The sequence below is a fragment of the Cuculus canorus genome, chromosome 26, assembly GCF_017976375.1.
Source record: "Cuculus canorus isolate bCucCan1 chromosome 26, bCucCan1.pri, whole genome shotgun sequence".
NCBI lineage: Eukaryota > Metazoa > Chordata > Aves > Cuculiformes > Cuculidae > Cuculus > Cuculus canorus.
In genome coordinates this window covers 227296-252726 of record NC_071426.1, presented here as the reverse complement: position 1 = coordinate 252726, position 25431 = coordinate 227296, and the positions used below count along the sequence as shown (strand labels likewise).

The window sequence follows — 25431 nt, the reverse complement described above, 5'->3', positions numbered from 1 at the left end:
CTACGATTCTGCATTTTTAACTCCTTTTCTAATCTGTTTTTTTGCTGCTTAGGGATGGTTTGGAGGATCCACTGGATGACACTGGCCTGGTGCAACAGCAGCTGGATCAGCTTTCCACCATCGGCCGGTGTGAATATGAGAAGACCTGTGCTCTGCTCGTGCAGCTCTTCGACCAGTCGGCCCAGTCCTATCAGGAGTTGCTGCAGAGTGCCACTGCCAGCCCCATGGACGTGGCTGTACAGGAAGGTAAGTGGGTTTGGCGAGCTGAGGTTGCTCTTTCTCCAAAAGCAGCGTTTCAGAAGCCTGCCTTCCTGGGAAATCCATCCATTTGGGAGGCAGATCTCATAGACTTTCTCTTGGGGAGGTGTCCATAGATGCAGAACCTTTTTGGCTGTGGACCAACAGTCCCAATGCACACAGCAGCGCGGGCTGAAGATATTGCTGTCCCACAACTGACTCCATGCCTTTTGTGGGAGGAATTTAGTGCATCTCCTTGCCCGGTCTTTTAGAGACAAGTTCCAAGGGTGTTCGCCCATCCCACAGCAGGCAGCACTGCTGCCCCATCCCTCTTTTATCCAACACAGGACAGGGAGTGCTTACTTGAACCTCCTTGCTGGTTATGTGGTGAAACCTCTAGTTGGTGGTTGGGAGTGAGGAACTGGGAGCAGGGTTTTCAGCTGGTGCCGCTGCCTGATGGAGGGTGCCTGTCCGCAGCGCTGGGTGGGTTCACCGTGGAGGTTTTGTACCTGCACAGCTGGTTGGTTTAGGAATTGCTTAACAGTGGTCATAAAGAAGCAATTCCTTTGGAGGCTTGGGTGTAGCTGTGTTGTGCTCCCTCTCTAACAACATCTCGGCTTCCCCTTTTGTGGATGAGTTGGTATGGAAACTGTTCCTCTTCCTTCTGGTACAGCACTATCTGATCGAACACAGTACTTTGGTGAGGGCAAAACTGTCTATCGTGTTGACTTCTCCACTGACCACATGTGCTTTGAAAGGATAAAATGCTGCCTGATGGCATCTGCACGTGTTTAAATAAACAAAATGCAATTTTACAAGTAGCTTTCTGCAGTGGAGTAGCTTTAAATAATTAAAGCCTTCCAGGCAGACCCAGTATTCTCGTTTCTTTTCAAGTTGTGCCTGTTCTCCACCAAGTGGAAAATTGAGTAATTGGATGTAGATGGGCACTAAAGCAGAAAGATTCTCCTTGTCGATCCTGTCTTTGCCAAAATAAAAAGCAAATCTCCTCAGCTTCCTCCATGTAACGTGCTCAGTTCTGATGTCCTCTGTTGGTTTCAGGGCGCCTGACGTGGCTCGTCTATATTATCGGGGCGGTGATTGGCGGTAGGGTCTCGTTTGCCAGCACGGATGAGCAGGATGCGATGGATGGCGAGTTGGTTTGTCGGTAGGGATGCTGACTCTTTTCTAGCTTGCACCACTCTTGAAGTCAACAAAAGAATTGTTGTTATGAAGCTGCCACCATGGTCTTCCCTTTTTCCCCTTGGAATTGGCCATCTTGAAGGAAGGGATTGGCGGCACTAACGGGAGCCAGGCAGCAAAGTTCTGCTATGGCTTGGCTAAATAGAGAAATCCAAGATAAAATAAAGAGAATGAGAGGGGAAGAGCATGGAAGAAGGGAATTGACCAGGCTTAAATGCAGGTGTTGGAGCCAAATTAAGTGTGCAGTGGTTCTTTGCTGGGGTGAGGGAGAGGTCTTTTCCTTGCTAATAATCAAGAGTGTGTTTTGTCCATAAACACTCTGTGAATATTGCAATTCTTTACCTGCTAAAACCTTATGTCATCTGACACATCCTTGATTTTTGGGACTGTAAATCTTGTGCAGCACAAGCTTTATTTGAAGGATGTGAGAACAGGTAGTTTCCTACTCATGCATCACAGTGCATGCCTTCTAGTCCAGAGCCGAACTGCTCTGCTCAAAGCTAGGGTACAAAAGGGAGCTATACAGTGAATTTATGGAAGCTGGGCTGTCGGTGAGCTGATAGATAACATCAAGTGCTGGATTCCTACATAGCTGATGGGCTACTGGAGAGGAAACGGTGAGACCCCGTATACATTTCAGCTCTTTTAGTGCCAGTGTATGTGATAGATGTTCACGGAAGTCTATTTACATTTCATCTTCATGCCCACTCTGTGTTTTGTGGCACTTGCCCCCAAAAATATCACTGCTTTTAGCCCCCTGTTCTTCTGCCTCTGTGTTACCCTAAAATCCTTCCTTGCCAGCAAGGTCTTCTTACTGAATCGGCGCCCAGATCATGGCACTGTTTCTGCAGGACTCACAATGAAAGCCAAACTCAAGTGCAAGGGTCATTTAGAGGTAGTGGTTTCTAAAGTAGTTTTGAGAATGATGGACCTGTCACTGGGTGAGTGCACTAAAGCACCCAAATGCACCCTGGAGCAAATGAACGCTAAGGCCTTGCATCCCTGGTTTAAGGGGTGCTCTTTTAAGCTGCAAGAGGGAAGATTGAGATGAGATCTTAGGAGGAAATATTTTGCTGTGAGGGTGGGGAGGCCCTGGCCCAGGTTGCCCAGAGCAGTGGTGGCTGCCCCATACGTGGAGATGTTCAAGGCCAGGTCAGATGGGGCTTGGAGCCCTTGATCCAGTGGGAGGTGTCCCTGCCCATGGCAGGTTGTTAAAACTGGATGGGTTTTGAGGTCCCTTCCAACCCAAACCATTCTATGATTCTAAGGGATGTGGAAGCCTTGCACAGGAATGTGCTGTAGTCAGTGTTTTGTTAATCAGTTTTGTCAGTTCTTTACCCAAAATGACTACGCCCACAGAAAATAAATACAGGAAAGGCCTGAAAACACCACCACGTGTCAGAATTCCCAATGCGTTTTTTTCCTACGTCTCTCTAGAGTGTTGCAGTTGATGAACCTGACGGACTCCCGTCTGGCGCAGGCTGGGAATGAGAAGCTGGAGCTCGCCATGCTCAGCTTCTTTGAGCAGTTCCGGAAGATCTATATCGGAGATCAGGTGCAGAAGTCTTCCAAGGTAATCAGTCCCCTTGACTCTGTCTCTCTGGTGATAGGAAGCCCAGGAATAGCTTCCCTGTTTAAATGACAGCAAGCAGCATTACTCGTTTGCTCTGTTTGAGACCTGTCTGATGTATTTTCTGCCCAGTATTAACACTGCAAACCCTGACCTGTTCCTGAAATACCATGTGCGTCGGGAAGGAGGCAGTGACTGTGACTATATCCTACAACTGGAGGCTGGGGTTCACTTTCGTTATCTGCCTAGTTTCTGTTGTGACTCCAGTCCCTTTAGCCTTTGTGCCTGTGAAAGCGTGTGAGTCGCACACCTCATACACCTGTGAGGAGCCCGAGTTTAGTATCTGTGCCTTGCTTCCTTGGCTCTGAGGTGAAGATAAGTATCCGTTCTCTTCATCACAAAGCAACTGTAGATGCACTGGGCTTTGAATACCTTGGTGAGGCTTTCGAGATGCAAAATACCTTCTTTAAATCTAAACAAATGTAAAGAAGGGGAGTATCTTACTCTAGAAATAGATCCTCTTCTTTTCCAGTAACTTATGACCTTCTGTCGCCCTCTCTCTCTGACTTCAGAGCAGTTGTGACAAGGGGTTTAGAGTTCCAGACAGGCTCACTAGGATACTGCGCATAGGTGCAGGAGTTGCCATGTCCCCTTTCCCTAGGAAAAACAAGTGCTCTGGCTTCTGTGTGCAGTATCAAAACCTGCTGTGACTAGAGACAGAAAGGAGGTGGCAAGGATTAGGGCAAGCGTTGTTCTGAATCACATCGCAAGCATCTCTGTGTGTTGTTTGACTGATCTGGGAGAGCCCAGAGCACTCACCCTCCCACGCGTGTCTGCCACAAAGGCAGAACAGTCTTCGATCATTGCTTGTTTTGTTGACAGCTTTTAAAGCATTGTTCTTTTTTCCCCCTCCCCACTTAAATCAAGTGTTATTTCTTCCCCTCCAGCTGTACCGCCGTCTCTCAGAGGTCCTGGGGCTGAATGATGAGACCATGGTCCTCAGCGTCTTCATAGGAAAAATGTAAGTGTTCCTGCTTGTAGGCATCAGAAATTCCAGGGCTCATTTAAAGGTGTAACAAAAACCTGGAGTATGAGGGAGTGTTGGTCAGTCTAAAGCTAGTAACATCTTGCTCCTTGAGAGAATTACAGCTTTTTTCAGGGCTTAAGTCGCACACAGTTTCCAGAACTGATTTATCCATCATTAGAATCCATATTTTATTATGGATTCTAACCTGGGCTATGGAGACATTAAAATAAGCCATAGGCCAGGATCATGGATGCTTTTTCCAGTGCCTGCTTAGCAAAACCAAAGTCAGAGAGGGGACAGCCTGAAGCACTCGTGCTCCATCACTTTACTGTTGGCATTCACCAGCCACGAAAGCTCTGTGGGGGGAGAACTGCTGCTTCGTGGAAGGTGTCCCTGCCCATGGTGGGGGGTTGGAACTGGATGGGCTTTGCAGTCCCTTCCAACCCAAACCATTCCATAATTCAGAGGGTTTCTTGGGAAGTTGTGCTGCTCAGTACCAGAACAGAAAAAGTCCTTCTCTTCAAACTCTTCCACCCGGGTAGGCAGCCTTTTTGGCCTGTTCCATGGCAGCTCTCCTCTGGACCCAACCTGTCGACTGGCTTTTTTGACATGTTTAGATTAGAAGGGGGAAGAGTTAGATTAGACATTAGGAAGAAATTCTTCATGGTGAGGGTAGTGAGGCCCTGGCCCAGGTTGCCCAGAGCAGTGGTGGCTGCCCCATCCCTGGAGGTGTTCAAGTCCAAGTTGGATGGGGCTTGGAGCAACTGGATCCAGTGGAAGGCGCCCCTGACCATGGCAGAGGATTGAAGCTGGATGAGCTTTAAGGTCCCTTCCAACCCAAACCATTCCATGATTTTGAAACAATTCCGTAGCTCCAGTGCTGATGCCCAGTGCCACACAGCTGGTGACATGCAGCTTCTAGCTCAACTTCTTTAGCATTGTCCCCAGCTTTAAGCACACGGGGCCTTGCCTACCCTAGTCCCAGCTGTACAGCATTCCCAAGGGGTGAAATGGCTCTCCTGGAAGAAGCAAGGGCTACTAGAATTCTGCAGCTGACAGTGGATGGTGCAGGTGCAGAATTGCATACGTCTGCATGTAGTCACTGCCGCAGAATTCTCTTACCCTTGCTGCAGAAACCAGCCCTGGAGTGCCACAGAATTCCAAGGGCCTGGGTATGGGCCAGTGTAGCTTGGGACCCAAGTAGTGAAGATTATCTGAAGGATAATTTTCTAGTCAACCAAATGTAAGTACAGTGATTTTATACCAATATTTTGTGGCTTGTGATGTCTGTGGTTTCGGTGGAGGGTGGAGCTGATGATGTTGGGTGATTTTTGAACTGGAAGAATCCGCCACACAGCGAAGGGGAAGACGAACAAACCCCTCTGATCCATCCCTGTTGTCCTCTTCCCTAGCATCACCAACTTGAAGTACTGGGGTCGATGCGAGCCGATCACCTCCAAGACACTGCAGCTACTCAATGACCTCTCCATTGGATATCCTTTTCCGAAGAGCGCAGGATGCTCAAACCTCAGGATGGGGAAAGAGCGACCCAGATGCTTGACTGGAACAGGAGCGTTCTGTGTGTAACAGATTCCTGCACTGCTTCATCCTTTGAGTAGCTCAAAGAGCAGAGCGTCCGGGCTGGGGCAACGTCTTATCTAGCTGTTGAATCGCAGTAGATATCTATCATATTGTAAGAACGGGGGTATTATTTTGGATCATAATTACCTACAATTAACTTACCTATAGTCACTGTCTTATGACCTTCTACTTGTTCTTCCTGACAGTAAATATAAATGGTCACTGCGGGTTTTGACAATAGAGTTATGCAACTTGGTTGCTCTTGAAACAAATGGAAGGGAGCCTGGAACGTATTGAATCACAGGTGTGGGTCCCCTTCCAGTTTACAGCTGGAAAGTGCTTTGCAAGCATTGCAAGAAGTTTTCTGCTGGCTCTGCCACTTCCTTAACACCTGCTTTACGTACAGCAGTGTCAGAAAGCTGGTAAAGCTGAGCGCCGTACAGTTCATGCTGAACAATCACACGGTGAGTGCTTTTACCTTCTGCTTCTCACAGTAAACTCCTCCATCTGCTGTTGTGCTTTGGAGACACTTTGGAAGTTTAAACAGTCTCTCAGATGCTTCCATCTACTGGATGAGCCTCTAGAAAATGTGATCTGTGCTCTATCGCTCTTTGGTTAAAGCCGGACCTTTGATTTACGGGCTACAATTATATCATCCCTGAATGGTTCCTGTGGAGGTCTCTAGTCTCCACTAAAGACACATCTCCAAAGTGAAATGAGGAGACAGCTGATACTGCTGGTATGAGCAGTGTTTGTGCAGCTTAAAGCCAAGTATGACAGCACTTTCGTGCCCCAGCTTTCATTCCAAAAGTGCTGGTGTGGAGGAAGTGCTGTCACTTGCAGCCTCATTCCATGGTCACTGCCGATATGGTGCTCCCTCTGCAGATCTGGGATGTGGCTTGAAATCAAAGATGTTAGAAGGAGCAACTAGAAGGCAGCAGCAAAGTATCAGATTCCTAACTTGCCTCTGGGAGCGTGCGGTCACTCAATGCTCTGATGCTGTAGTGCTAGAACTCCCAGCACCGCATCCAGGAGGTTTGCATTGACTAATCGAGCTAGGCGCTGTTATTCCTTGAGCTAGGGGATATTTTGCAGCTATCCCACGTCCAGGAGCTGATTTCAGACTGCGTTGTCCAGAGCTGCTGTTTTGGTAGAGACTACAAGCAGGGTAACTGTGAATCTATCTGCTGACAGCAGGTTTTCAGCAGCCTTCTTGGGTCCCTATGAGTAATGGGTGGGCAGATTGCTTCTCTCTCTTGCTCTGGAGGCAAAGCAAAACTTCCTTGTTAATCTGGTCCTGGGGAATTCCAAGATGAAAGATGATAGTGCTGGCATCTTTGCCAGCAGATAGGACACTGCTTCAGGGTGTGCAGGTGCAGTGCCTGTTGCCCTCTGGTGGCTCCTTCTCTGAGATGTCTGGTTATTGAGATAACCACGCAGCACAGTGCTCCTCATCCTCACACGGGCTGAGAATTAGACAGGGGACCAAGGGATCTTCGGGGGTCCTCGGCCCGTGAGACAGGAGCCCATTCAAGGTGGTCGTCATTCCCCTTTAACCCTTCTCTTTTGTTTGCAGAGTGAGCACTTTTCCTTTTTGGGCATTAACAATCAGTCCAACCTGACTGACATGAGATGTCGGACTACGTTCTACACTGCACTTGGGCGTCTTCTCATGGTGGATTTAGGTAATAACGCCTTTTCCTGAGAAAGAGAGCAGAATCCTGTCGTTTAGATGCTGGGCTCTCTGATATCCTGCATCCTGCAGAGCTCCTCCCGGGGAGGACACTGGAAAAGACAAATGGGATAAGAAAAATGAGGGGAAAGAAGCTCAAGAATGGCTTTGTTGCCATGTTGCAGGGTCCCAGAGGTGCACACCACCAAGGCTGGGGCTGATTTTTTCCTTCATAGCATTGCAAATGTTTTCCTGATGTGGCAGAGCTTGTTCTAAGCCTTATCTGAAAGTTAGATTTTGGCAGTAATGCATCACCAGTCTGGAAACCTGTGGTCTCTGCCTCCGGCTCTATGGATGAGCAGTGTCTGAATGCCTATCCTAGGCAGAACTTCAGGGATGTGCAACCTATTTCCTCCTGATTTCCTATTTTTCCTTTCAGGGGAAGATGAGGATCAGTACGAGCAGTTCATGCTTCCCCTCACCGCTGCCTTTGAGACTGTGGCACAGATGTTCAGCACAAATACTTTCAATGAACAAGAGGCAAAAGTAAGTTGGGCAGGACCTCCCCTGTTATCCTCGTTTCCCTTAGTGGAGCTTGGGCATTTTCAGTTCAGACAGGAGAGAACAGGTAACTCCTGCAGGGTGAGAAGCATTCCCCTCTCCAAACAAGGCAAGTAGATGCTGGAGTGATGGCTGCTTCTCTTTCAGAACATGGGGAAGCAGCGGTGTCCCTGTATTCCTTGGAATCTAGGCATCGTTTGTAATTCAAGCAGTGATCCTCTGCCAGCTTTCCTTCTGCTGGGAATGAAATAGTCTGGTACAGCCACTGAACTGACTCAAATTAAAGAAGCTTCTGGCCCTGGAAAGGAAGAACTGCCCAACCTCTGACTGGCAGCCTAGCACAGAAAGGCTATATCGCTGTTGGGGTGGGAAGAAGGGAAGCAGGCTGGTGGACTCAGGGAGGGAGAGATCCATGTGTATGCTATGTTTTAACATACGTATTCTTTTGCAATGCAGAGAACTTTGGTTGGCCTGGTGAGAGATTTGAGGGGAATAGCCTTTGCATTCAATGCCAAGACCAGCTTCATGATGCTGTTTGAGTGGATGTATCCTTCTGAGGCCCCAAAACTTGAGTCATCCTGTCCACCAGAGGGGAGAACTGTGGCTGACTGCTTCCAAACGCCCTATTTTCCCTGCCAAATCCTGACTGGAGTTTCTCTTCACGTTTGTAGTACTTGGTGTCCTGTCTCGAAGCCCTAAAATAGATTTGACATGGTCTGTCTGCAACCACATCAACCCAGCAATCTGCTCAAAACTGAACTGTTGGGGTTTTTCCAAATGGACCTAAAGAGATTTGACCTGTAAAGCACAAAGGCTTTTAATGGGATGCATGCATCTCAGCAGCAACAAAAGCTTTTCCTCTTGCTTAACCAGAGCCAACAGCAGTCGATATCTTTGTCCACTCGCTGAGAGCATAGCTGCTCAAAGAGCACGGTGTCTGGGCTCTCGATTTCTCTTTGCCTGTGAAGGTCAGCTCTGTGTTGCACTGGCAGATCTTTGTGTCTGTCTTCCCTTTCATTCAAAACCTCTTTAGTTCTGGTTGGTCGAGTAGAAGAAGTGTATATGCAACTCCTTCAACAGACGTAAGGGGGTGTTTTAATTAATTTTTTCTGTGATAAAGCAGACTGCAGCAAGCAGCATCTCTGGTTAACCTTGTTAAGTGAGCTGCTCTGCAATGTTTGGGGGCAGTACACGAAACACACCTTTTGGCAGAAGCTGTGACCATTTTAAGAATCATAGACTTTGATTTAGAAGGGACCCTTGCAGGTCATCCAGTCCAACATCCCTGCAGGAGCAGGGTCATCTTTAAACCAGACCAGGCTGCTCCAAGCCCCATCCAACCTGGCCTTCAACACCTCCAGGGATGGGGCAGACACCACTGCTCTGGTCAGCCTGAGCCAGGGCCTCCCCCCACAACCCCAGCAAAATATTTCTTTCTAAGATCTCCCCTCTTTCAGCCTAAAATCCATTCCTCCTCATTCTGTCCCTGCCCTCCCTGATCAAGAGCCTCTCTCCAGCTTTCCTGGAGCTCCTTTCAGTACTGGAAGCTGCTCTGAGGACTCCCTAGAGCCTTCTCTTCTCCAGGCTGAACAACCCCAACTCTCTCAGCCTCTCCTCATTGGAGAGGTGCTGTATGCAAAGCAGCAAAGCTCCTTAGCTCTCCCCTCGCAGCTACCCATCCTATATGCCCATCCTGCAGCGGGCAATTGAACTCTGGTACCATGACCCGGCCTGCACTACGCCTGTCCTCAAACTGATGGCTGAGCTGGTACATAACAGGTATGAACCCTCGGCAGCTGAAAACCAGCAAGAGTTTGTCCGTTTGCTTCTTCAGCCTTCAGGGGGATGTTGGTGCCTGGTTGTTTTCTCTGTTTCTGTCTATGCTATAAAGGCCGCCGGGGGGCAGGGGGAGCTGAAAAATGAGGAAGTAACATCTGTTAACTCAGATACCAGCCGTGTTGTGACTCAGACCAAGAGACGTGATCAATAAACACTGAATTTGTTCAGCGTCTGCTTCCAAGGGCAGCACTGTAAGACAGAGGCAGGCAATTCATGTTCAGTTTTCAAACCTATGTTTAAAATGAGCGCTGTTCTGTCCAGCAGCCAGGTGACCACTTTTGCTTTAGAGCATCAGCTCTTTTTGCTAACCGAGAGGTAGCTCAGGCTATTCAGATAATTCAGAAGCTCTCTAATCTGGCAGTGGAAGGTTGCCAAGTTGTTGCTCTGGCTCTGCAGCCAGCAGAACACGACCCTGTAGGAAGGAACCGTTGTTACAGCCGAGTGGAAGGGACAGGAGGTTCAGGCGCAGTCAGTTCAGAGTTCTGGAGAATCTATAGTGCCAGACTGTTTGCCACAAGCAAGTGGCATCTTTGCAGTAGGACAATCCCCACTGGAATACATCCACTCATTGATTTCAGAGGCAAACTGGACAACTTGCTGCTCTTCAACTGTAAGATCTATTCACTGGAAGGCAGAAAATGCCAAGCTCTGAATGCTCGGTTGCGTTATGAATAGGAGCCAGTCAGCCTGCACTACAATGCTGCTTCCAAGATGCTCGCTGTTTTTGTGTACAGTAGCCTAGTGACTATTGCCAAGACAAAATTTCCAGCCTCGATCTTGTAATATTCCTAACGGCTGTGAAATACAGGCCCTTTCTTGTGTGACAGCAGAGCTTGTCTTTCCCTAAGTGGCCATGTCCTGCTTGGCTTTGGTAATGAACAGCAGTATTTTCTACCAGACCAGGGCATTTTGTTCAATGCCAGGAGTTCCATATGCAGCAGCACATGGAGCTGCTGCAGAATGAGCTTTGGTTTTACTCCCAGGTATGTTTAAGGTCTGATTTAATCTCTTATCTTTCCATTAGATCTCAGCGGCTGCAGTTCGATGTGTCCTCACCGAACGGCATCCTGCTTTTCCGAGAAACGAGTAAAATGATAACTACTTATGGTGAGTATCCAGCAGGTGGGATCCAGGCAGGCTTGCTCTGCCTTTGACTCCTCCGCTTGCTTGGAGAGGGTGGGCTGGGGTACCTGCCAGCTCAGGGAGCGAGTCCGGGCTGCAGAGCAGTGCCAAATCTCTTGCTGAATGCATGTTTAGATACAGGGAGATGCTTCTGCCTGGAGTGGTGGTGGGCAAACCAGCAGAGGGGCAGGGTGTTTGCCATGCAAATAAGGAAGGAAATGTCAGCCATGAGCAGGAACCAAGCCTGAGCCCCTTGTGAGCAGGCGAGGCGACACGGGCAGACCTGGGAAGGAAGTGAACAGCAATCCAGTCCTTACGCTATCCCGTTTCCACAGAAGAATTCCATGTGCTTGTGTTCCTAGTAGAGCTGTGCTTGTAACTTCATAGAATCAAACAATGATTTGGATTGGAAAGGGACCTCAAAGCCCAGACAGTTCCAAAACCTCCCACTGGATCAGGGGCTCCAAGCCCCATCCAACCTGGCCTTCAGCACCTCCAGGGATGGGGCAGCCACCACTGCTCTGGGCAGCCTGGGCCAGGGCCTCCTCACCCTCACAGGAGAACATTTCTCCCTAAGATCTCATCTCAATCTCCCCTCTTTCAGCCCAAAACCATTCCTCCTCGTTCTGTCCCTGCCCTCCTTGATCAAGAGGCCCTCCTCAGCTTTCCTACAGCCCCTTTCAGTACTGGAAGCTGCTCTAAGATCCCCCTGGAGCCTTCTCCAGGCTGAACAACCCCAACTCTCTCAGCCTGTTCCTCATATGGAGTCCTTGTAACGGGTTCCCCAACCTTCAGCTGGTCAATGCATCTTAGGTGCTTGTGGCTGACTTCTCAATAGCTCCTTGTGGCTTTGCTTTTTTTCCTGCACCCTGGGGGAGAAAGGGTTTGGATGTGGTTGCTGAAATACTGTTTTCACTTCTATGCTCGTGCAGGAAATCGTATCCTAACGCTTGGGGAGGTCCCAAAGGATCAAGTCTATGCCTTGAAGCTCAAGGGGATTTCCATCTGCTTCTCTATGCTGAAGGCTGCACTGAGCGGGAGCTACGTCAACTTTGGGGTCTTCCGTCTCTACGGGGACGATGCACTGGACAATGCCTTGCAAACTTTTATCAAGCTTCTGCTTTCCATCCCTCACAGTGACCTTCTGGTAAGCCCACACCTCTGAAGAACAGTGTAACACACAGCCAGGAAAGACAGGGTTGGAAGATTATATGGGAAAGGAGAACTTTAATCACAGAGACCAGTGAACGCGTGCCACTTACAGAGTCATAGAATGGTTTGGGTTGAAAGGGACCTTAAAGCCCATCCAGTTCCAAGTCCCCTTCCACTTCTTGGAGCCCCAGCTATAGGTACAGGCCTACAGCAGAAATTACAGCTCCTGGAAGGTGCAGCAGCAGGTCCTGCCTGAAGGCTGTAACCTCACCACCCCAGGGCCTGCAGGGCAGCCCCACCACTCAGCTCTTCAGATCTCAGCAAAGCAATTACCAAAATATTTGCTTCTCTACCTGAAAAACACTTCCTGCGAGTGAAGAATTGTTCTTCCTTGAATTGCCTGTGGGCAGAGATCTCAATGCATCAGCAGTTACAGCGCAAGCTGCTTGCTGAAGGCATCCACCTCCAGAGTCTTGCTGCTATCCAGACCTTTTGTGGCAGAGCTTTGAAAGCTGATCGGCACAGTCCTTTGGCAAAATATCAAGGAGAGAGGGCAGCATGTATTCCTCCCAACTCTTATCTGACTTATTATTATAGCAGGCCCTGAAAGAGGTTCTTGCCATCTCTGTGACTGCATTTGGCACGTTCTTAATTTAAAATAGAATCATAGCATCATGGAATGGTTTGGGTGGGAAGTGACCTTAAAGCCCATCCAGTGCCACGCCCTGCCATGGGCAGGGACACCTCCCACTGGATCAGGTTGCTCCAAGTCCCATCCAACCTGGCCTTGAACTCCTCCAGGGATGGGGCAGCCACCACTGCTCTGGGTCCCCACCCTCACAGGAAAACATTTCTCCCTAAGATCTCATCTCAATCTCCCCTCTTGCAGCTTCAAACCGTTCCCTTTGTCCTGTCCCTGCACTCCCTGATCGAGAGCCCTTCCCCAGCTTTCTGGAGCCCCTTTCAGTACTGGAAGCTGCCCTAATGTCTCCCTGGAGCCTTCTCCAGGCTGAACAACCCCAACTCTCTCATGATTTTGATGTGGTCTGGCACTCTGTGTGGACACCTGGAGAGCCAGTGCTATCTCTGCATCTCCAGCACTTCCCTTAGTCAACCAGCACTTGCCGTGTTGAAAAGCGCTAAGCAGTGTAGAAAGATGGTTCGATAGAACAGTGCTGAGAATTTGCTGGGCCTGGAGCCTGTTTGGGAAGCTCTTGGTCGAGGAGAAGGAAATATGTTGGCTCATTAAGTTATTCTGTGAGAGAGATCAGTTTGTTCTCTTTCCAGGAGATTCTGTAAGCTGTTTCAGGTGATTAATGAATGGGTTGGGTCTAGCAGAAAGCTGATGGTTACAGGCTGCCCACGAGATCTTAACAGTCTCTCTCTCTGCAGGATTATCCCAAGCTCAGCCAGTCATACTATTCCTTGCTGGAAGTTCTCACCCAGGACCACATGAACTTTATAGCCAGTCTGGAGCCTCATGTAATCATGTATATTCTCTCTTCCATTTCAGAAGGCCTCACTGCACTAGGTAATCACTTCTGTTCTCTGTTGTCCTTTTTGGGCTTGGATTTCATAGAATTGTAGGATGGTTCGAGTTGGAAGGGACCTTAAAGCCCATCCAGTTCCTCCTCTATGCCGCTTGGAAGTGGGGAAAGATTTTTGGATGCTTTAAACCAGGCTATTTCAGGCTAATGAATAAATAAAGCTATACTTCATGAATAGATGGAGGAGTTTCACCTTTCTTAAAGCTGGAACGTTGGAGGTGGTGAATATATCCAGGAGGAAGGAGCTGACCCGTTCAGGGTTAGGTGGTTCTTCCTTGTAGGGTCCTTAAAAAGACTGACATTACCTGGGGAGTCTGAGCAAAGGAAATGCTGGCAGTACCAAATATCTCCCCCTTTCCCCTCTTGCAGACACCATGGTTTGCACAGGCTGCTGCTCCTGTCTGGACCACATCGTCACCTATCTCTTCAAGCAACTCTCCCGCAGCACCAAGAAGAGGACCACACCGCTGACCCAGGAGAGCGACCGGTTCCTGCACATCATGCAGCAGCACCCAGAGATGATTCAGCAGGTGAGGACCAAAGACGTAGGACCTTGTTGTGGCACGGCACAATGAGCCTAGAATTCTCTTTGTGTGATGTCATACGGAGGCTGCGTGCTCCCTGCTCCAGAGCCTGGGGCTTTCCGCAGGAAAAAGGGGTTGCTGCTAGTATTGTGTCTCTCACACACGTTCCTTGTATGATGGGTGTGATTCAAAGCTGTGCGTGCAAGAAACGCCATTTTTGCATTTCAAATAGGAAGGGAAGTAGCCAAAAAGAGGTGATTCTCCCCCTCTACTCTGTTTTAATGAGACCCCACCTGGAGTCCTGTGTCCAGTTCTGGAATCTCCAGCATGAAGACATGGAACCATTGGAACAAGTCCAGTGGAGGCCACAGAGATGGTTCCCTAATGACAGAATATCCTGCTCAGACAGGTTTTGGTGCTCCAGGGGGCCCTGTGTTGGTCTCCAAACATCCATACCGTAGAGCAAAACGCTTCCATGTGCCTCTCGTCTGGCTGTGCTGCTTGAAACAGCAGCACTTCTTGCCTTTCTGACAGCTTCCTCCAACCTTTCTCGCTGGTGCTTGTCAAAGCATCAGCATGACTCCCACGTGAAAGCTGGGAATGTTGTTCCACCCTTGCTGGCGAATCAAATGTAAAGTCAAGATGGCTTTTTTTTTTTTTTTATTAGAAGCTGTGTTTTCTGAGGTTGAAAAGAGAAACTGAATCTTCCAAGCCAGCCAGGTTAGATACTGGCTTTAGCCTAAGGAGCGTGGTGGAAGGGAGCACAGACAGCACTAGTGTGGATCAGAGGAAGCTCCCCAGGGCATTACAGCCCATGCTTTCTGCATTTAAACACAGACTCAGAATCATTAAGGTTGGAAAAGACCTCTAAGCTCATCCAGTCCAAGTCAGTCCAACCCCACCGTGCCTGCTAAACCACGTCCTGAAGTGCCACAGCTGCACATTCTTTAAACCCCTCCAGGGATGGAGACTCCACCACTGCCCTGGGCAGCCTGGTCCAATGCTTCACCACTTTTCCAGTAAAGAACTCTTTCCTAGTATCCAATCTAAACCTCCTCTGGCACAACTTGAGTCCATTTCCTCTCATTCTACCACTTATTCCTTGGGAGAAGAGACCAGTGCTTGCTATTACTTTGTTTAAGTGACAATGAGACAGCATGTGTGGAAGGGCCAAGTTTAAACCTCACTTTCCCTCTCCTAGATGTTGTCAACAGTGCTGAACATCATCATTTTTGAGGACTGCAGGAACCAGTGGTCAATGTCCCGGCCTCTACTTGGCTTGATACTGCTCAATGAAAAGGTAAACATCCCACCCTCCTGGTGCAGGCAGAGGAGCCGTCAGGGCTGGAGCGCTGCTGGAGCCTTTGGGTCGAAGGGAGCAGAGTGGGCAGGTGGTTGGGAGACCAGAACTGGAGAGGTTGTGTGGAGGGAAGGGTGTCCAGCCCTTCCCCGCAGCAGCCTAGGCACTATAAGTTAACTAGGAGAGCTGTAATGCGTTTCCTCCTTCTTCTTGAGAGCCTGTCACGCATGCCCTGTCCCAAAGCCATCTGAAAATTCACCCACCTTGAAAGTTAACTCATCTGAAAATCAACCCATCCTTCCCTTATCTCCCCTAGTATTTCTCTGACTTGAGGAACAGTATAGTGAACAGCCAGCCTCCGGAGAAACAGCAGGCAATGCATCTCTGCTTTGAGAACCTCATGGAAGGCATCGAACGCAACCTCCTAACCAAGAACAGGGACAGGTCAGTATGGGCCAGAGACTGTGGGGCTGAGCCCCATCCCGTGATGAGCTTGAGTCGTGTCCCACAACGTGGGGCTGAGCTCCGTTCCAAGTCCCAGGCTCCGTGATGTTCCAAGCCCACAGCTTTATGCAGAGGCTTAGGAGGGTCTGTGATCCTCATGGAGAGTGAAACATGGGAAGGAACATGCCCTGACCTGCTGTTCTACTTCCTCTTCCTCAGGTTTACACAGAACCTGTCGGCGTTCCGGCGAGAGGTGAATGACTCCATGAAGAACTCCACCTACGGCGTGAACAGCAATGATATGATGAGCTGACGTCTCCCAACTCCACCTGTACAGAGCAGCATCTCTTTGGCCTGGCCCAGAGGGGTTACCGTTTCCGATGGAAAGAAAAGAGGGCCTTTCTAAATCCCTGCTCTTCCCCAGGGGCTGGATTTGCGGCGCTCACTTTGGGCCATACTCCACGTCCTGAGGGAGGAGGGAACAGGAGGGGTTGTTGAGCTCAGCGGGGCAGGGTGCTTCTGTTTCCGTGGGAGGGGGTGGAAGGGCATAAAAGCCAGGTGCAAGAATCCAGCGTCTCCCTACCCGAATATCCGCGTGGAACGCCAGCGCTCTGCTGCAGCCCTGCCTTGTATAAACATGTACATTTTTTCATAACATTTTGAACAAGGTTTATATTGACTCAGTTTAAAAAAAAAAAAAACAGCACAAAAAAATAGAAAAAAAAAAAAACACACGAAAAAAAATAAGCGTGATTGACATTTTTACCGAGTCCTGGTGCAGCGGTGCTGGCGTGAGGGTTGCGAATGCGAGCGAGGAAAGCGTGTCCTACAGGGCCTGAAGCTTTACTTGGGCGAGGGGTGGGTGTGTGAAAGTGCAGAGATTTATTTAGTGACAAAGTGTAGAGAGAAGCAAGAAAAGAAAAAGACAAAAAAATCAACAACAAAAAAAAGAAGCATTGTAAAGTTCCAAATGTATATTTTTTCTTATTAAGCCCCCTTGAAATCACGACTTCTCCCCCCTTCCCGCCTCGCCCTTGTTATTAGGAACTCGAAGCCATGCCGCGTGCTCTCGTTCGTGCTTGCTCGTGGGTGTCTCTCTCCTTTCCCCACCGTCCCCTTGTCAACCCGCTTCTGGCAGGACCCTCCATCCTTCCTTCCCGCCTGTGGGTGCCCAGTGGTACTCGCTTCCTCTCTGCCTTCTCCTTTTATCTTCCTTTTTCACCCCATTTCAGCAGAGCAGGGAGTGCGTGTGGGACCTTCCCCGGGACCTCGCAGCAGGACCGCGGAAGGATTCTTAATAACAAGGTTTGCTTAGCATGAAGTACTTAAACACCCCTTGAAAATGATTCCACTTTCTCCTAAGGCACCGTAATTAATGTTTTGGATTAAAAATTGACTCCCAGAGGAAAGCTGAGGGGGGAGGGAACCTCTTTGCCTTGTACTTTACCCACTATCGTTGCTGCTAGTCGTGTGCATCCCCTTGCTCAGCTCTACCTACAGCCACTCAGTCCTGTCCTTAGGGCTTCAATTTCTTTCCCAGACACCACCTTAACTCTTTTAATTTTATTTTATTTCCCCTTTTCTTTTTCTCTTTTTTTTTCTTTTTCTGTTTGTTTGTTTTTTCTTTCCAGGCGATCGATCGTGTGTTGGGTCCTTTTTTTCGCGTGAGCAGATTGCTGGTTGACTTGTAAGGGTGTTTGCTGCATACAGTGTAAGCATTGTGACTGCAAATAAAACTTCAATGGTTTCTACTGAGCCGTATCTGCCTCCACATCAGTGCCCGCGCCTCACACTCGCCCAAAGGATCTTCCAAAGGCATATTTGGTTCTCGTATATTTTTACTGGGAGGGTGGTGAGGCACTGGGAGAATTGTTAAGGTTGGAAAAGATCTCTAAGCTCATCCAACCATCAGCCCAACCCCACCGTCCCTGCTAAACCACGTCCCAAAGTGCCGCGTCTACATGTTCTTTGAGCCCCTCCAGGGATGGAGACTCCAGCACTGCCCTGGGCAGCCTGGTCCAAGGCTTTACCACTCTCTCAGCGAAGTTTTCCCTACTATCCCATCTAAACTTCCCCTGGTGCAACTTGAGGCCATTTCCTCTTGTCCTAGCCACTTGTTGCTTGGGAGAAGAGCCCAGCACTTACCTCACCACAACCTCCTTTTATGAGTGATGAGGTCTCCCTTCAGCCTCCAGGCTAAACAATCCCAGTTCCCTCTGCTGCTTCCAGCACCCCTGCGCTCCAGACCCTTCGCCCAGCCTCGCTGCCCTCAAGTGGTGGCTGCCCCATCCCTGGAGGTGTTCAAGGCCAGGTTGGATGGGGCTTGGAGCCCCTGATCCAGTGGGAGGTATCCTTGTCCATGGCAGGGGTGGAACTGAATGGGCTTTGAGGTCCCTTCCAACTCAATCCATTCCATGATTTGTGTGGATGGATCATACTTGGGCCAAACCCAAGCAGATTCAGCAATCCTCCCTTAGCTTTTTAGACTGCTCTCCAGAACCCGACACCCGCACCACGAGGAATTCAGTTTAAAACATTTATTTACAATCTGCAAATGGAATCTGAGCTTGGAGGAGCAGGGAAGGCAGGAACAACCCCACTCTCCCCCTGCCCTTCAGCTCAGTGCCTGGTGAGCTCGTCCCATCCTCACCCTGACACTGGTTCCTCCGCTGTGTCCGCTGCCGGCTCCCTCGCACTGTTGTAGACAACACTGTTCCAGCCCTCCCTATTCCGAGCGATTTCGATGGCGAAAAACTGGATTCTGGTGGCTAAAAGACGGGAGAGGGAAGAATTAAAAAGCAGATTCATGGGTTTGGCTTTCCCAGAGCCTCGTGCACCCCTTTTCTAGTGGGGTGGGTCCATGCTGGCTCCAGCCCACACTGTGGCTTTCCAAGCCGTGCCCAATCGGTGCTGCCTCCAGCTGGATCATAGCATTCTGAGCCGTGCTGGATGGTGCTGGCTATAGGCCACAACGTGGCTTTCCAAGTTGTGCCGGGCGCTGGTTTGGTGCTCCAGCATGCACCATGGCTTCTCGAGCTGTGCCGGATAAGTGCCAGCTCCAGCATGCACCATGGCTTCTCGAGCTGTGCCGGATCAGTGCCAGCTCCAGTGTGCACTGTGTCTTCTCGAGCTGTGCCAGACCAGTGCCAGCTCCAGTGTGCACCATGGCTTCCCAAGCTGTGATGTCCTGGCTCACCAAAGATGGTGTTCTCCTCAGTGTAGTCCTTGCGGCAGTCCAGGCGGAGCAGGGTGCCATAGTTGAAATCCTCCACCACCCCCTCAAACCGCAGGCAGAACGGGCGCCACTTCTGGGAAGAGAAGCATCGGCATTGCTGGAGCTTGGTGAGAGACAGGACAGGAGAATCTGCATGTGCCCCCCTTGCTCCCCACCCACCTCCTTGGCAGGTTCTGATTTCAGCTCTTCTGGGTCGAGCATGTCGACTTTGAGATCCTGGAAGGTTTTCCTGAAGTCGTTGTAGATCTGGTCATCAGCCTTGGTGAGGTTGAGGAATTTGGGATCGACAGAGGAGATGAGCTACGTGGACAGACAGAAGAATTAACCAGGATCCCTCCTGTGAGCCCCACCACCACCCTGATACTCCCCTACAAGCCCACCACCACCACCTTGAGCCCCTCATCACCCTGATAATCCCCCTAGAAGCCCACCACCACCACCTGGAGCCCCTCATCACCCTGACACCCCCCTAGAAGCCCACTACCACCACCTTGAGCTCCTCATTACCCCAATACCCCCCCAGAAGCCCACCACCACCATCTTGAGCCCCGCACCACTCTGATACTCCCCTACAATCCCACCAGCACCTTGAGCCCCTCATCACTCTGACAGCCCCCCTAGAAGCCCACCACCACACCTCAACCCCCTCCGAGACTCACGTTGAAGTAGACCTGGGCGTGCTGGTGGGCCTTCATGGCCCAAGCCAGCTCTACACGGGGCTGCAGAGGCAGGAGCGTGGTCAGGCAGGGCTGGGGTCCCCAAAACAGTCCCTTTTTCCTCTCAGGGAGGGGGGGAAGGGGGGGGGGGGGGAATGGGGATGGCTTGGGGTGGGGTGGGGGCTGTAGCCAGACAGACCCCAGCCCAGTCACCATGGGGGTTCATGGGTGATGCCACGGAGCTGTGAAGTCCTAAGTGCCCCATCCATGCAGGACCCTCCTCTGGGGGGTGACACCCCCTCGGTGATGGGGACTCCCAAGGCTGCCTCCCCTCCCCCTGGACCAGGAATCCCCCAAAGCTTTCCACCACCAAGGCTGGGAACCCCCTGGACTGGGACCCCCCAAGGCTGCCCTCCCTTCTAGGACAGGGATTCCCCCCTCCAAGGCTGGGACCTCCTATGACTGGGAACCCCAAGGATGCCCCCCGCTTAAGGCTGGAACCCCCTCCACCAGGAATGGGACCTCCCTCTCCCAAGGCTGCCCCCCCTGCCTCGCTGGACCAGGACCCCCTAGGACTGGGACCCCCCCAAAGGGTGGGACCCCCCTCCCAAGGCTGCCCCTCCCTCCCTGGACCAGGAACCCCCAAGGCTGGAACCCTCTCCCTAGGATTGGGACCCTCTCCCCTAGGACTGCCCTCCCCCCCCCCAAGGCTGGGACCTCCTCCCCCAGGATTGGGACCCCTCCCCTTGGACTGGGACCCCCTCCCCTAGGACTGGGACCCCCCCTCAGGATTGGGATCCCTCCCTTAGAACGGGGACTTGCCCCTAGGACCGGAACCCCCTCCCCTTGGACTGGGACCCCCTCCTCTACGACTGGGGCCCCCCCTTAGGATTAGGACCCCTTCCCCAGGACTGGGACACCCTCCCCCCCAGGACTGGGACCCCCCCCAAATCTGGGACCCCCTCCATCTCACATCATTCCCGAAAGCCTCTGCCGGAGCCGCCAGGGCTCGCGCTGCCGCCGCCGCCTCGCGGGGTCCCTGCGGGGACAGGGGGGTCAGGGGACGGTGGGAGGGGGTCAAGGGACAGGTAATGGGGGACAGGAACGGGCCTCTCCCCCCCACCAACCCCAGCCCCACCAACCCCACCAGCGCCGCCGCCATCGCCAGCATCGCCCCGCCCAGGGGAGGGACAGGGGGAGGGACATGGGGGGACAGGGGAGCACGGGGGGGACGACAGGGACATTGGGGGACAGGGACATGGGGAGGGGGACTTGAGGAGCACATGAACACGTGGGGCACAGGGGACACGAGGTGGGGTGAATGGGGACAGATACCAGGACACGGGGAGGGGGGAACAGGGAGACTGGGGAGGAAACACTGGGACATGGGGGGAGCACAGAAGCGCGTAGGACGTGGGTGGCACTGGGACACATGAGGCACACAGACACCCCCACACCCTTACCTGGGGATTTAATTGCCCTTTAAGAGGGAAGGGGCCAGGGGGCTGATTAGGTGGGCGGGGAGTGTTTTCTGCCTCTATAAACTGCCTGGGGGTGGGCGGGTACTGCTGTGTTTGGAGCTTGATCCTTAACTCTGGTGTCCAGGGGGGAGTTTTCTACTCTGAGTGGGTCGCCTCTGAGGGTGAGGTGTTGGGGGGGCACCATAGTGACCTCTCCCAGCTGCTGGGAAGGGGGGGGGCGTGTATAGGGCTGGAAGACTCTGTAGAGCCTCCTCTCTGTGCCCCCCAGGTCAAGGGATCCCAGAGCCATGTCCCTCACCGACAGTACTGGCCTTGGCAGCAAATCTGAGAAGCCAGTGTCCTTGATCTGTGGTGAGCACTGGGTCCCCGCCTTTAGGGCTGAGGGCTGCACCCCCTCCCTTGTCCCCCCCCCAACCGGGAGCAGTCCTGCTCAGACACCTCCCTGTCCACAGGGTGTGAGCTGAGCAGCGAGCATGATTCCTACACCTTCCAGGTGTTGGAGGAGGGGAACTGTGAGCAGCAGCTGGCCCTGAGGACGGTAAGTGGTCCTGTGTCCCACCTAGGTAAGGGGTGTCTGGATGCCATACTGTCATGGAATGGTTTGTGTTGGAAGCAACCTCAAAGCCCATCCAGTCCCACTCCCTGCCATGGGCAGGGACACCTCCCACTGCATTAGGGGCTCCAAACCCCATCCAACCTCCAGAGATGGGGCAGCCACCACTGCTCTGGGCCTCCCCATCCTCATAGTGAAGAATTTCTTCCTAATGTCCAATCTAAATCTTCCCCCTCATCCTGTCACTCTAGGCCCTTGTAAAAAGCCCCTCCCCAGCTTTCCTGGAGCCCCTTTTGGTACTGGAAGCTGCTCTAAGGTCTTCCCAGAGCCTTCTTCAGGCTGAACAACCCCAACTCTCAGCCTGGCCTCATAGCAGAGGTGCTCCAGCCCTAAGATCATCTCCGTGGCCTCCTCTGGACCCATTCTAATAGCTCTATATCTTTCTTAAGTTGGGGATTCCAGAACTGGACACAATACTCATGGTGGGGATGTTCTTGCTCCCTATAGATCTGCCTGGGCGAGATGGCCCGGGATGAGTTCCACGTGGTGGAGATCCTGCCAGCTGAGGAGAGCAGTGCTCGTGTCCCGATGCCCCTCGCCACGCTGAAGCCCTCCGTGCTCCCCATGGTGAGTGCCCAGGGTGGTGGGCTGCCCTGAGGAGAAGGTTACTGCTTATGGAGGGCTACCCACCTCTCTTTCAGGCCACCCTGGTGGGAATGGAGCTCACACTTCCAGTCACCTTCCACCTGCGAGCTGGCTCTGGTCCCGTCTACCTCAGTGGGCAGCATGTCTCCAGTAAGTCCTAGAATGCCACTGCCCCGTCATCGCTCCCTGGGAGCAGGAGCTCAGTTGGCCTCTCCTGCAGTGGTGTCTGACCTGTCCTGGAATGAGGAGGAGGAAGAAGAAGAAGAAGAGGAGGATACTGAGGAAGAGGAGCCAGTAGAGGAGTCCCTTGAGAAGTCCCCCAAGGGCCAAGTTGCCAAGAAGGGCAATGCTGCCAAGGTAACTTCCCCTTGGCTGGGTATGCCATGTGTGATGGGGTCTCTGGGAATACAGCCTCCTCTGCTGGGACCTTCTCCATGTGCTGGTCTTTGGAATGGGCTGCTCCTTGCTCTCACCAAGCCCCAAACCGCTCTCCATGAGAAGGAAGAGTGACGGGCTCCATCGTGAGTCCCTGTCCTGCCTGTGTGTGCCTGGCCCTGTCACCTACATCTTCTCTCTCTCCCTAGAAGAGGAGGCTGGAGAAAGAGGATGAGCTGTGAGTACCATGGAGGGAAAGAAAAACACCAGACCTGCCACAGAGCAGGGATCTCCCTCTGCTGGGACCCTGCACCCCTAATCCCAGCCTTCTCCTCCTCTCTGAAGCAGGAAGAACATCTCCCCTGAAGATCCCTTTCTCAGCAAGGTAGGACCTAGCTGGGGTTCCTCTGCATCTCTTGGCTGCCCCATCCCAGCCAGGTGTGGGGGTTTGATGGGGACTGGGAGCTGCTGGGGAGGGAAAGGGCTCAGTGGGTGATGTTGATGGGGCTGCTGAACCCAGAAATGGGGGAGATACCAGAACCAGGCTCTCCTGGGGGCTTGGTGTTCCTGGTGTCCTCACCCATGGCATCATCCCTGCAGGGGCAAGGACCTGGCCGGGGCAGGAAGGGGGCAGTAAAGAAGTAACGGTGCTGTGATGGAACCCGGCCACGTATGTGTGATGGGGTGACCAGGTGCAAGGGTCCCCATGGGGCTGGGAGAGGGACTGTGGGTGCCCCCATCCCATGGCTGAGTGGGGCTGGGCAGGACCTGACTGCCCTCCCCTTTCCACCGCAGGAGCTGCTTACATCCAAGATTCTTTCTCCTTCCTTTCCAGATGCAGAAGAGCATGGAAACCTGCTGCTTTGCTGTTGCCCTTCCCCAATAAAAGGATATTTTGCACTCCTGGCTCGCCGTGGGGCTATGGGGGCATCTTCCAACCTGGCCAGGGGCTGCTCCTGCCTCCCTTCAGGGCTGCGAGGAGCTTTGTGTCCCCTGTCCTGGCACGCGTGTGCCTCCTGCCTTGGCAGCATCCTCTCCCGTGGGATGGAGGGGCCACAGGCAGCCCCCTCCCAACCGTCAGGCTCAGAGTAACAAGTGTTCCTTGTGAATAGGAGACAAAGAGGGATTAGGGAGCAGCAGGGAGATGATTATAACCCATTGACCTGGCCTTGGTCTGCAGGCAGTAGGTATTTGTGGAGGGTCCAGCGCCCCTCGGGAACGCGGGGACACACACACACACCGCTGTGCCTCAGATTGGCTCCAGAGCCCCCCACAACCATAGCCTTTACTCTGCTCCAGGTGTGGGGTGGGGAGGGGGAGAGCTGAGATACTGGGATGGTGGAGGGAGGAGGGGGGCTGAGACCCTGGGATGGCTGCAGGGGAGACCTGGGGCCAGGTCTGTCCTGCCTGTGGGGAGTGAGGTGCCCCATTTGGGATGGGGGGAACGGGGACCTCTGGTCTGTGGGGGCCACACGCAGAGAGCTTTGACAGACAGCCCTGTCCCTTCAGCCTTTCCTCACCCTGCAGGGGCTGCTTGTGCAAGGCAGCCCCCCCTGCTGCTGTGCTGACGGGTCCCTGAGACCCCCTGCCCCACATCTGGGGAGGGACATGGGGAGTGATGATGGCTCAATGGCCATCAATCATCTTGAGGGACTGAGGAGCATCCCTCTCTCTTCCTGAGGGACGCTGAGCCCTGGGGACGGGACAGGGAGGTGGGGGAGGGGGGTGCTCCCAGGTCCCCATGGGATCTGGTGTCCCAGGAATAGGACAGAGAGAGTGCTTGCCCATCCCCACAGATTTGGGGTCCCCCCCAGTTCCCCAGGGATGTCCCATCCCTGGGGAACTGGGGGGGACCCCAAATCCTGCGGTGTGGAAGGAGAACCCTAAGCTGGGGAATGTAGCGCTTTGCTTGTGCAAAATGTGGTTTGGGCTGAATTCCTGGCCCAGGAGGGGAGAAGGCAGCAGGGATGGTCTAATTGGGGTCGTTAACACTGAATCAGGCCCTCCACCCTCCTGCAGATGCAGGTGTGGGTACCCTGCTGATCTCCATCCTGACTTTCCCTGTAGGGCTTGATGCCCCTCCTTGCACTGGTGGGGAAACTGAGGCACAAGTGTGGTAGCAAGTGGTTTCTCTACCAAGCCCTGCATCTGGGCCACCCCATGGGGGGTTGTACCCCCCGGGGTATCCCCCCAGCTACCTGCCAGGATATTTAAAAGGCACTTAGTGCCTCCGTGGCAGAGCAAATGGACCATGGAGGACTTCACAGCCTCCTAATGGAGAAAGAGGGGAGCTGTTGGGGGGTATTGGAGGGTCCCCAGTGGATTAAAAAGCACGATGGTGCTTTTCTCTGCATGATGCATGGACCAGGTGAAAAGAGGGGTGCCAAAAGCATTTGTGCTGTCCCCGAGGCCTGGCCCATCTCCTCCAGCAGCTTGTCCTGTCACTGCGCCCCACCATCCTTTGAGAGGATGAAGGGCTTTTGCTGGGGACACCCTGAGCATCAGAGCCTCCTCCTCCCCACCTCCCCCATCCCCTCCTCCCACCCTGACCCCTGCTAGATCCGATCCTGCTTCCCTCTGAAGTGCCCAGGAGAGGTTCAGCCCCTCTTGGCAGAGTTCTCCTCACCTTTAAAGGCTGCCACATCCCTGCTTCGCCCACCCGCATCCCGTCCCGGGCTGGGGGTGGGGAAGAGGCCACCGGCTCGATGGA

General features: G+C 52.4%; 3 protein-coding genes across 5 annotated transcripts in view; 2 read left to right on the top strand and 1 right to left on the bottom strand.

Annotated features, from left to right (window-relative positions):
* Positions 1-17373, top strand: part of XPO7 (exportin 7) — a 48127-nt gene extending 30754 nt beyond the window's left edge. The window contains exons 12-28 of the mRNA XM_054088863.1: positions 53-246; positions 1297-1402; positions 2875-3010; positions 3955-4028; positions 5447-5527; positions 6016-6079; positions 7192-7300; positions 7727-7833; positions 8305-8393; positions 9520-9627; positions 10712-10794; positions 11742-11956; positions 13354-13492; positions 13878-14038; positions 15234-15332; positions 15649-15776; positions 15996-17373. Of these exons, the coding sequence (XP_053944838.1) occupies positions 53-246; positions 1297-1402; positions 2875-3010; positions 3955-4028; positions 5447-5527; positions 6016-6079; positions 7192-7300; positions 7727-7833; positions 8305-8393; positions 9520-9627; positions 10712-10794; positions 11742-11956; positions 13354-13492; positions 13878-14038; positions 15234-15332; positions 15649-15776; positions 15996-16089 (1987 nt within the window). The 3' untranslated portion in view covers positions 16090-17373. The remainder of the gene's footprint in view (positions 1-52; positions 247-1296; positions 1403-2874; positions 3011-3954; positions 4029-5446; positions 5528-6015; positions 6080-7191; positions 7301-7726; positions 7834-8304; positions 8394-9519; positions 9628-10711; positions 10795-11741; positions 11957-13353; positions 13493-13877; positions 14039-15233; positions 15333-15648; positions 15777-15995) is intronic.
* Positions 17374-18298: 925 nt separating this feature from the next.
* On the bottom strand, positions 18299-20855 carry PBDC1 (polysaccharide biosynthesis domain containing 1). Its single transcript, XM_054088862.1, has 6 exons — positions 20815-20855; positions 20641-20706; positions 19671-19730; positions 19171-19311; positions 18973-19084; positions 18299-18544 (listed from the first exon to the last, which is right to left on the bottom strand). Exons 1-6 carry the CDS (start codon positions 20836-20838, stop codon positions 18423-18425), a joined length of 525 nt encoding a protein of 174 aa, XP_053944837.1. The 5' UTR covers positions 20839-20855; the 3' UTR covers positions 18299-18422.
* Positions 20856-20933: 78 nt separating this feature from the next.
* On the top strand, positions 20934-23601 carry NPM2 (nucleophosmin/nucleoplasmin 2). 3 transcript variants are annotated; one of them, XM_054089000.1, is made up of 10 exons: positions 20934-20979; positions 21417-21499; positions 21601-21686; positions 22209-22328; positions 22403-22496; positions 22567-22703; positions 22934-22959; positions 23067-23106; positions 23322-23391; positions 23557-23601. In XM_054089000.1, exons 1-9 carry the CDS (start codon positions 20951-20953, stop codon positions 23364-23366), a joined length of 660 nt encoding a protein of 219 aa, XP_053944975.1. In that variant the 5' UTR covers positions 20934-20950; the 3' UTR covers positions 23367-23391; positions 23557-23601. The 3 variants fall into 3 exon arrangements, with proteins under 3 accessions (XP_053944975.1, XP_053944974.1, XP_009569752.2); XM_054088999.1 differs by having other exon boundaries at positions 22931-22959; XM_009571457.2 differs by lacking the exon at positions 20934-20979 and adding an exon at positions 21207-21309 and having other exon boundaries at positions 22931-22959.
* Positions 23602-25431: the final 1830 nt, after the last annotated feature.

Excerpts from the sequence above, each read along its gene's own strand:
- PBDC1 (XM_054088862.1), bottom strand. The coding sequence starts at position 20,838 with ATGCTGGCGATGGCGGCGGCGCTG. Across the intron at positions 20,707-20,814 it reads TGGCGATGGCGGCGGCGCTG|GGACCCCGCGAGGCGGCGGC; the intron begins GTGGGGTTGGTG and ends CTGTCCCCGCAG. Across the intron at positions 19,312-19,670 it reads ACGCCCAGGTCTACTTCAAC|CTCATCTCCTCTGTCGATCC; the intron begins GTGAGTCTCGGA and ends CTGTCCACGTAG.
- NPM2 (XM_054088999.1), top strand. The coding sequence starts at position 20,951 with ATGAACACGTGGGGCACAGGGGACACGAG. Across the intron at positions 22,704-22,930 it reads AGAAGGGCAATGCTGCCAAG|AAGAGGAGGCTGGAGAAAGA; the intron begins GTAACTTCCCCT and ends CTCTCTCCCTAG. Across the intron at positions 22,960-23,066 it reads CTGGAGAAAGAGGATGAGCT|CAGGAAGAACATCTCCCCTG; the intron begins GTGAGTACCATG and ends TCCTCTCTGAAG.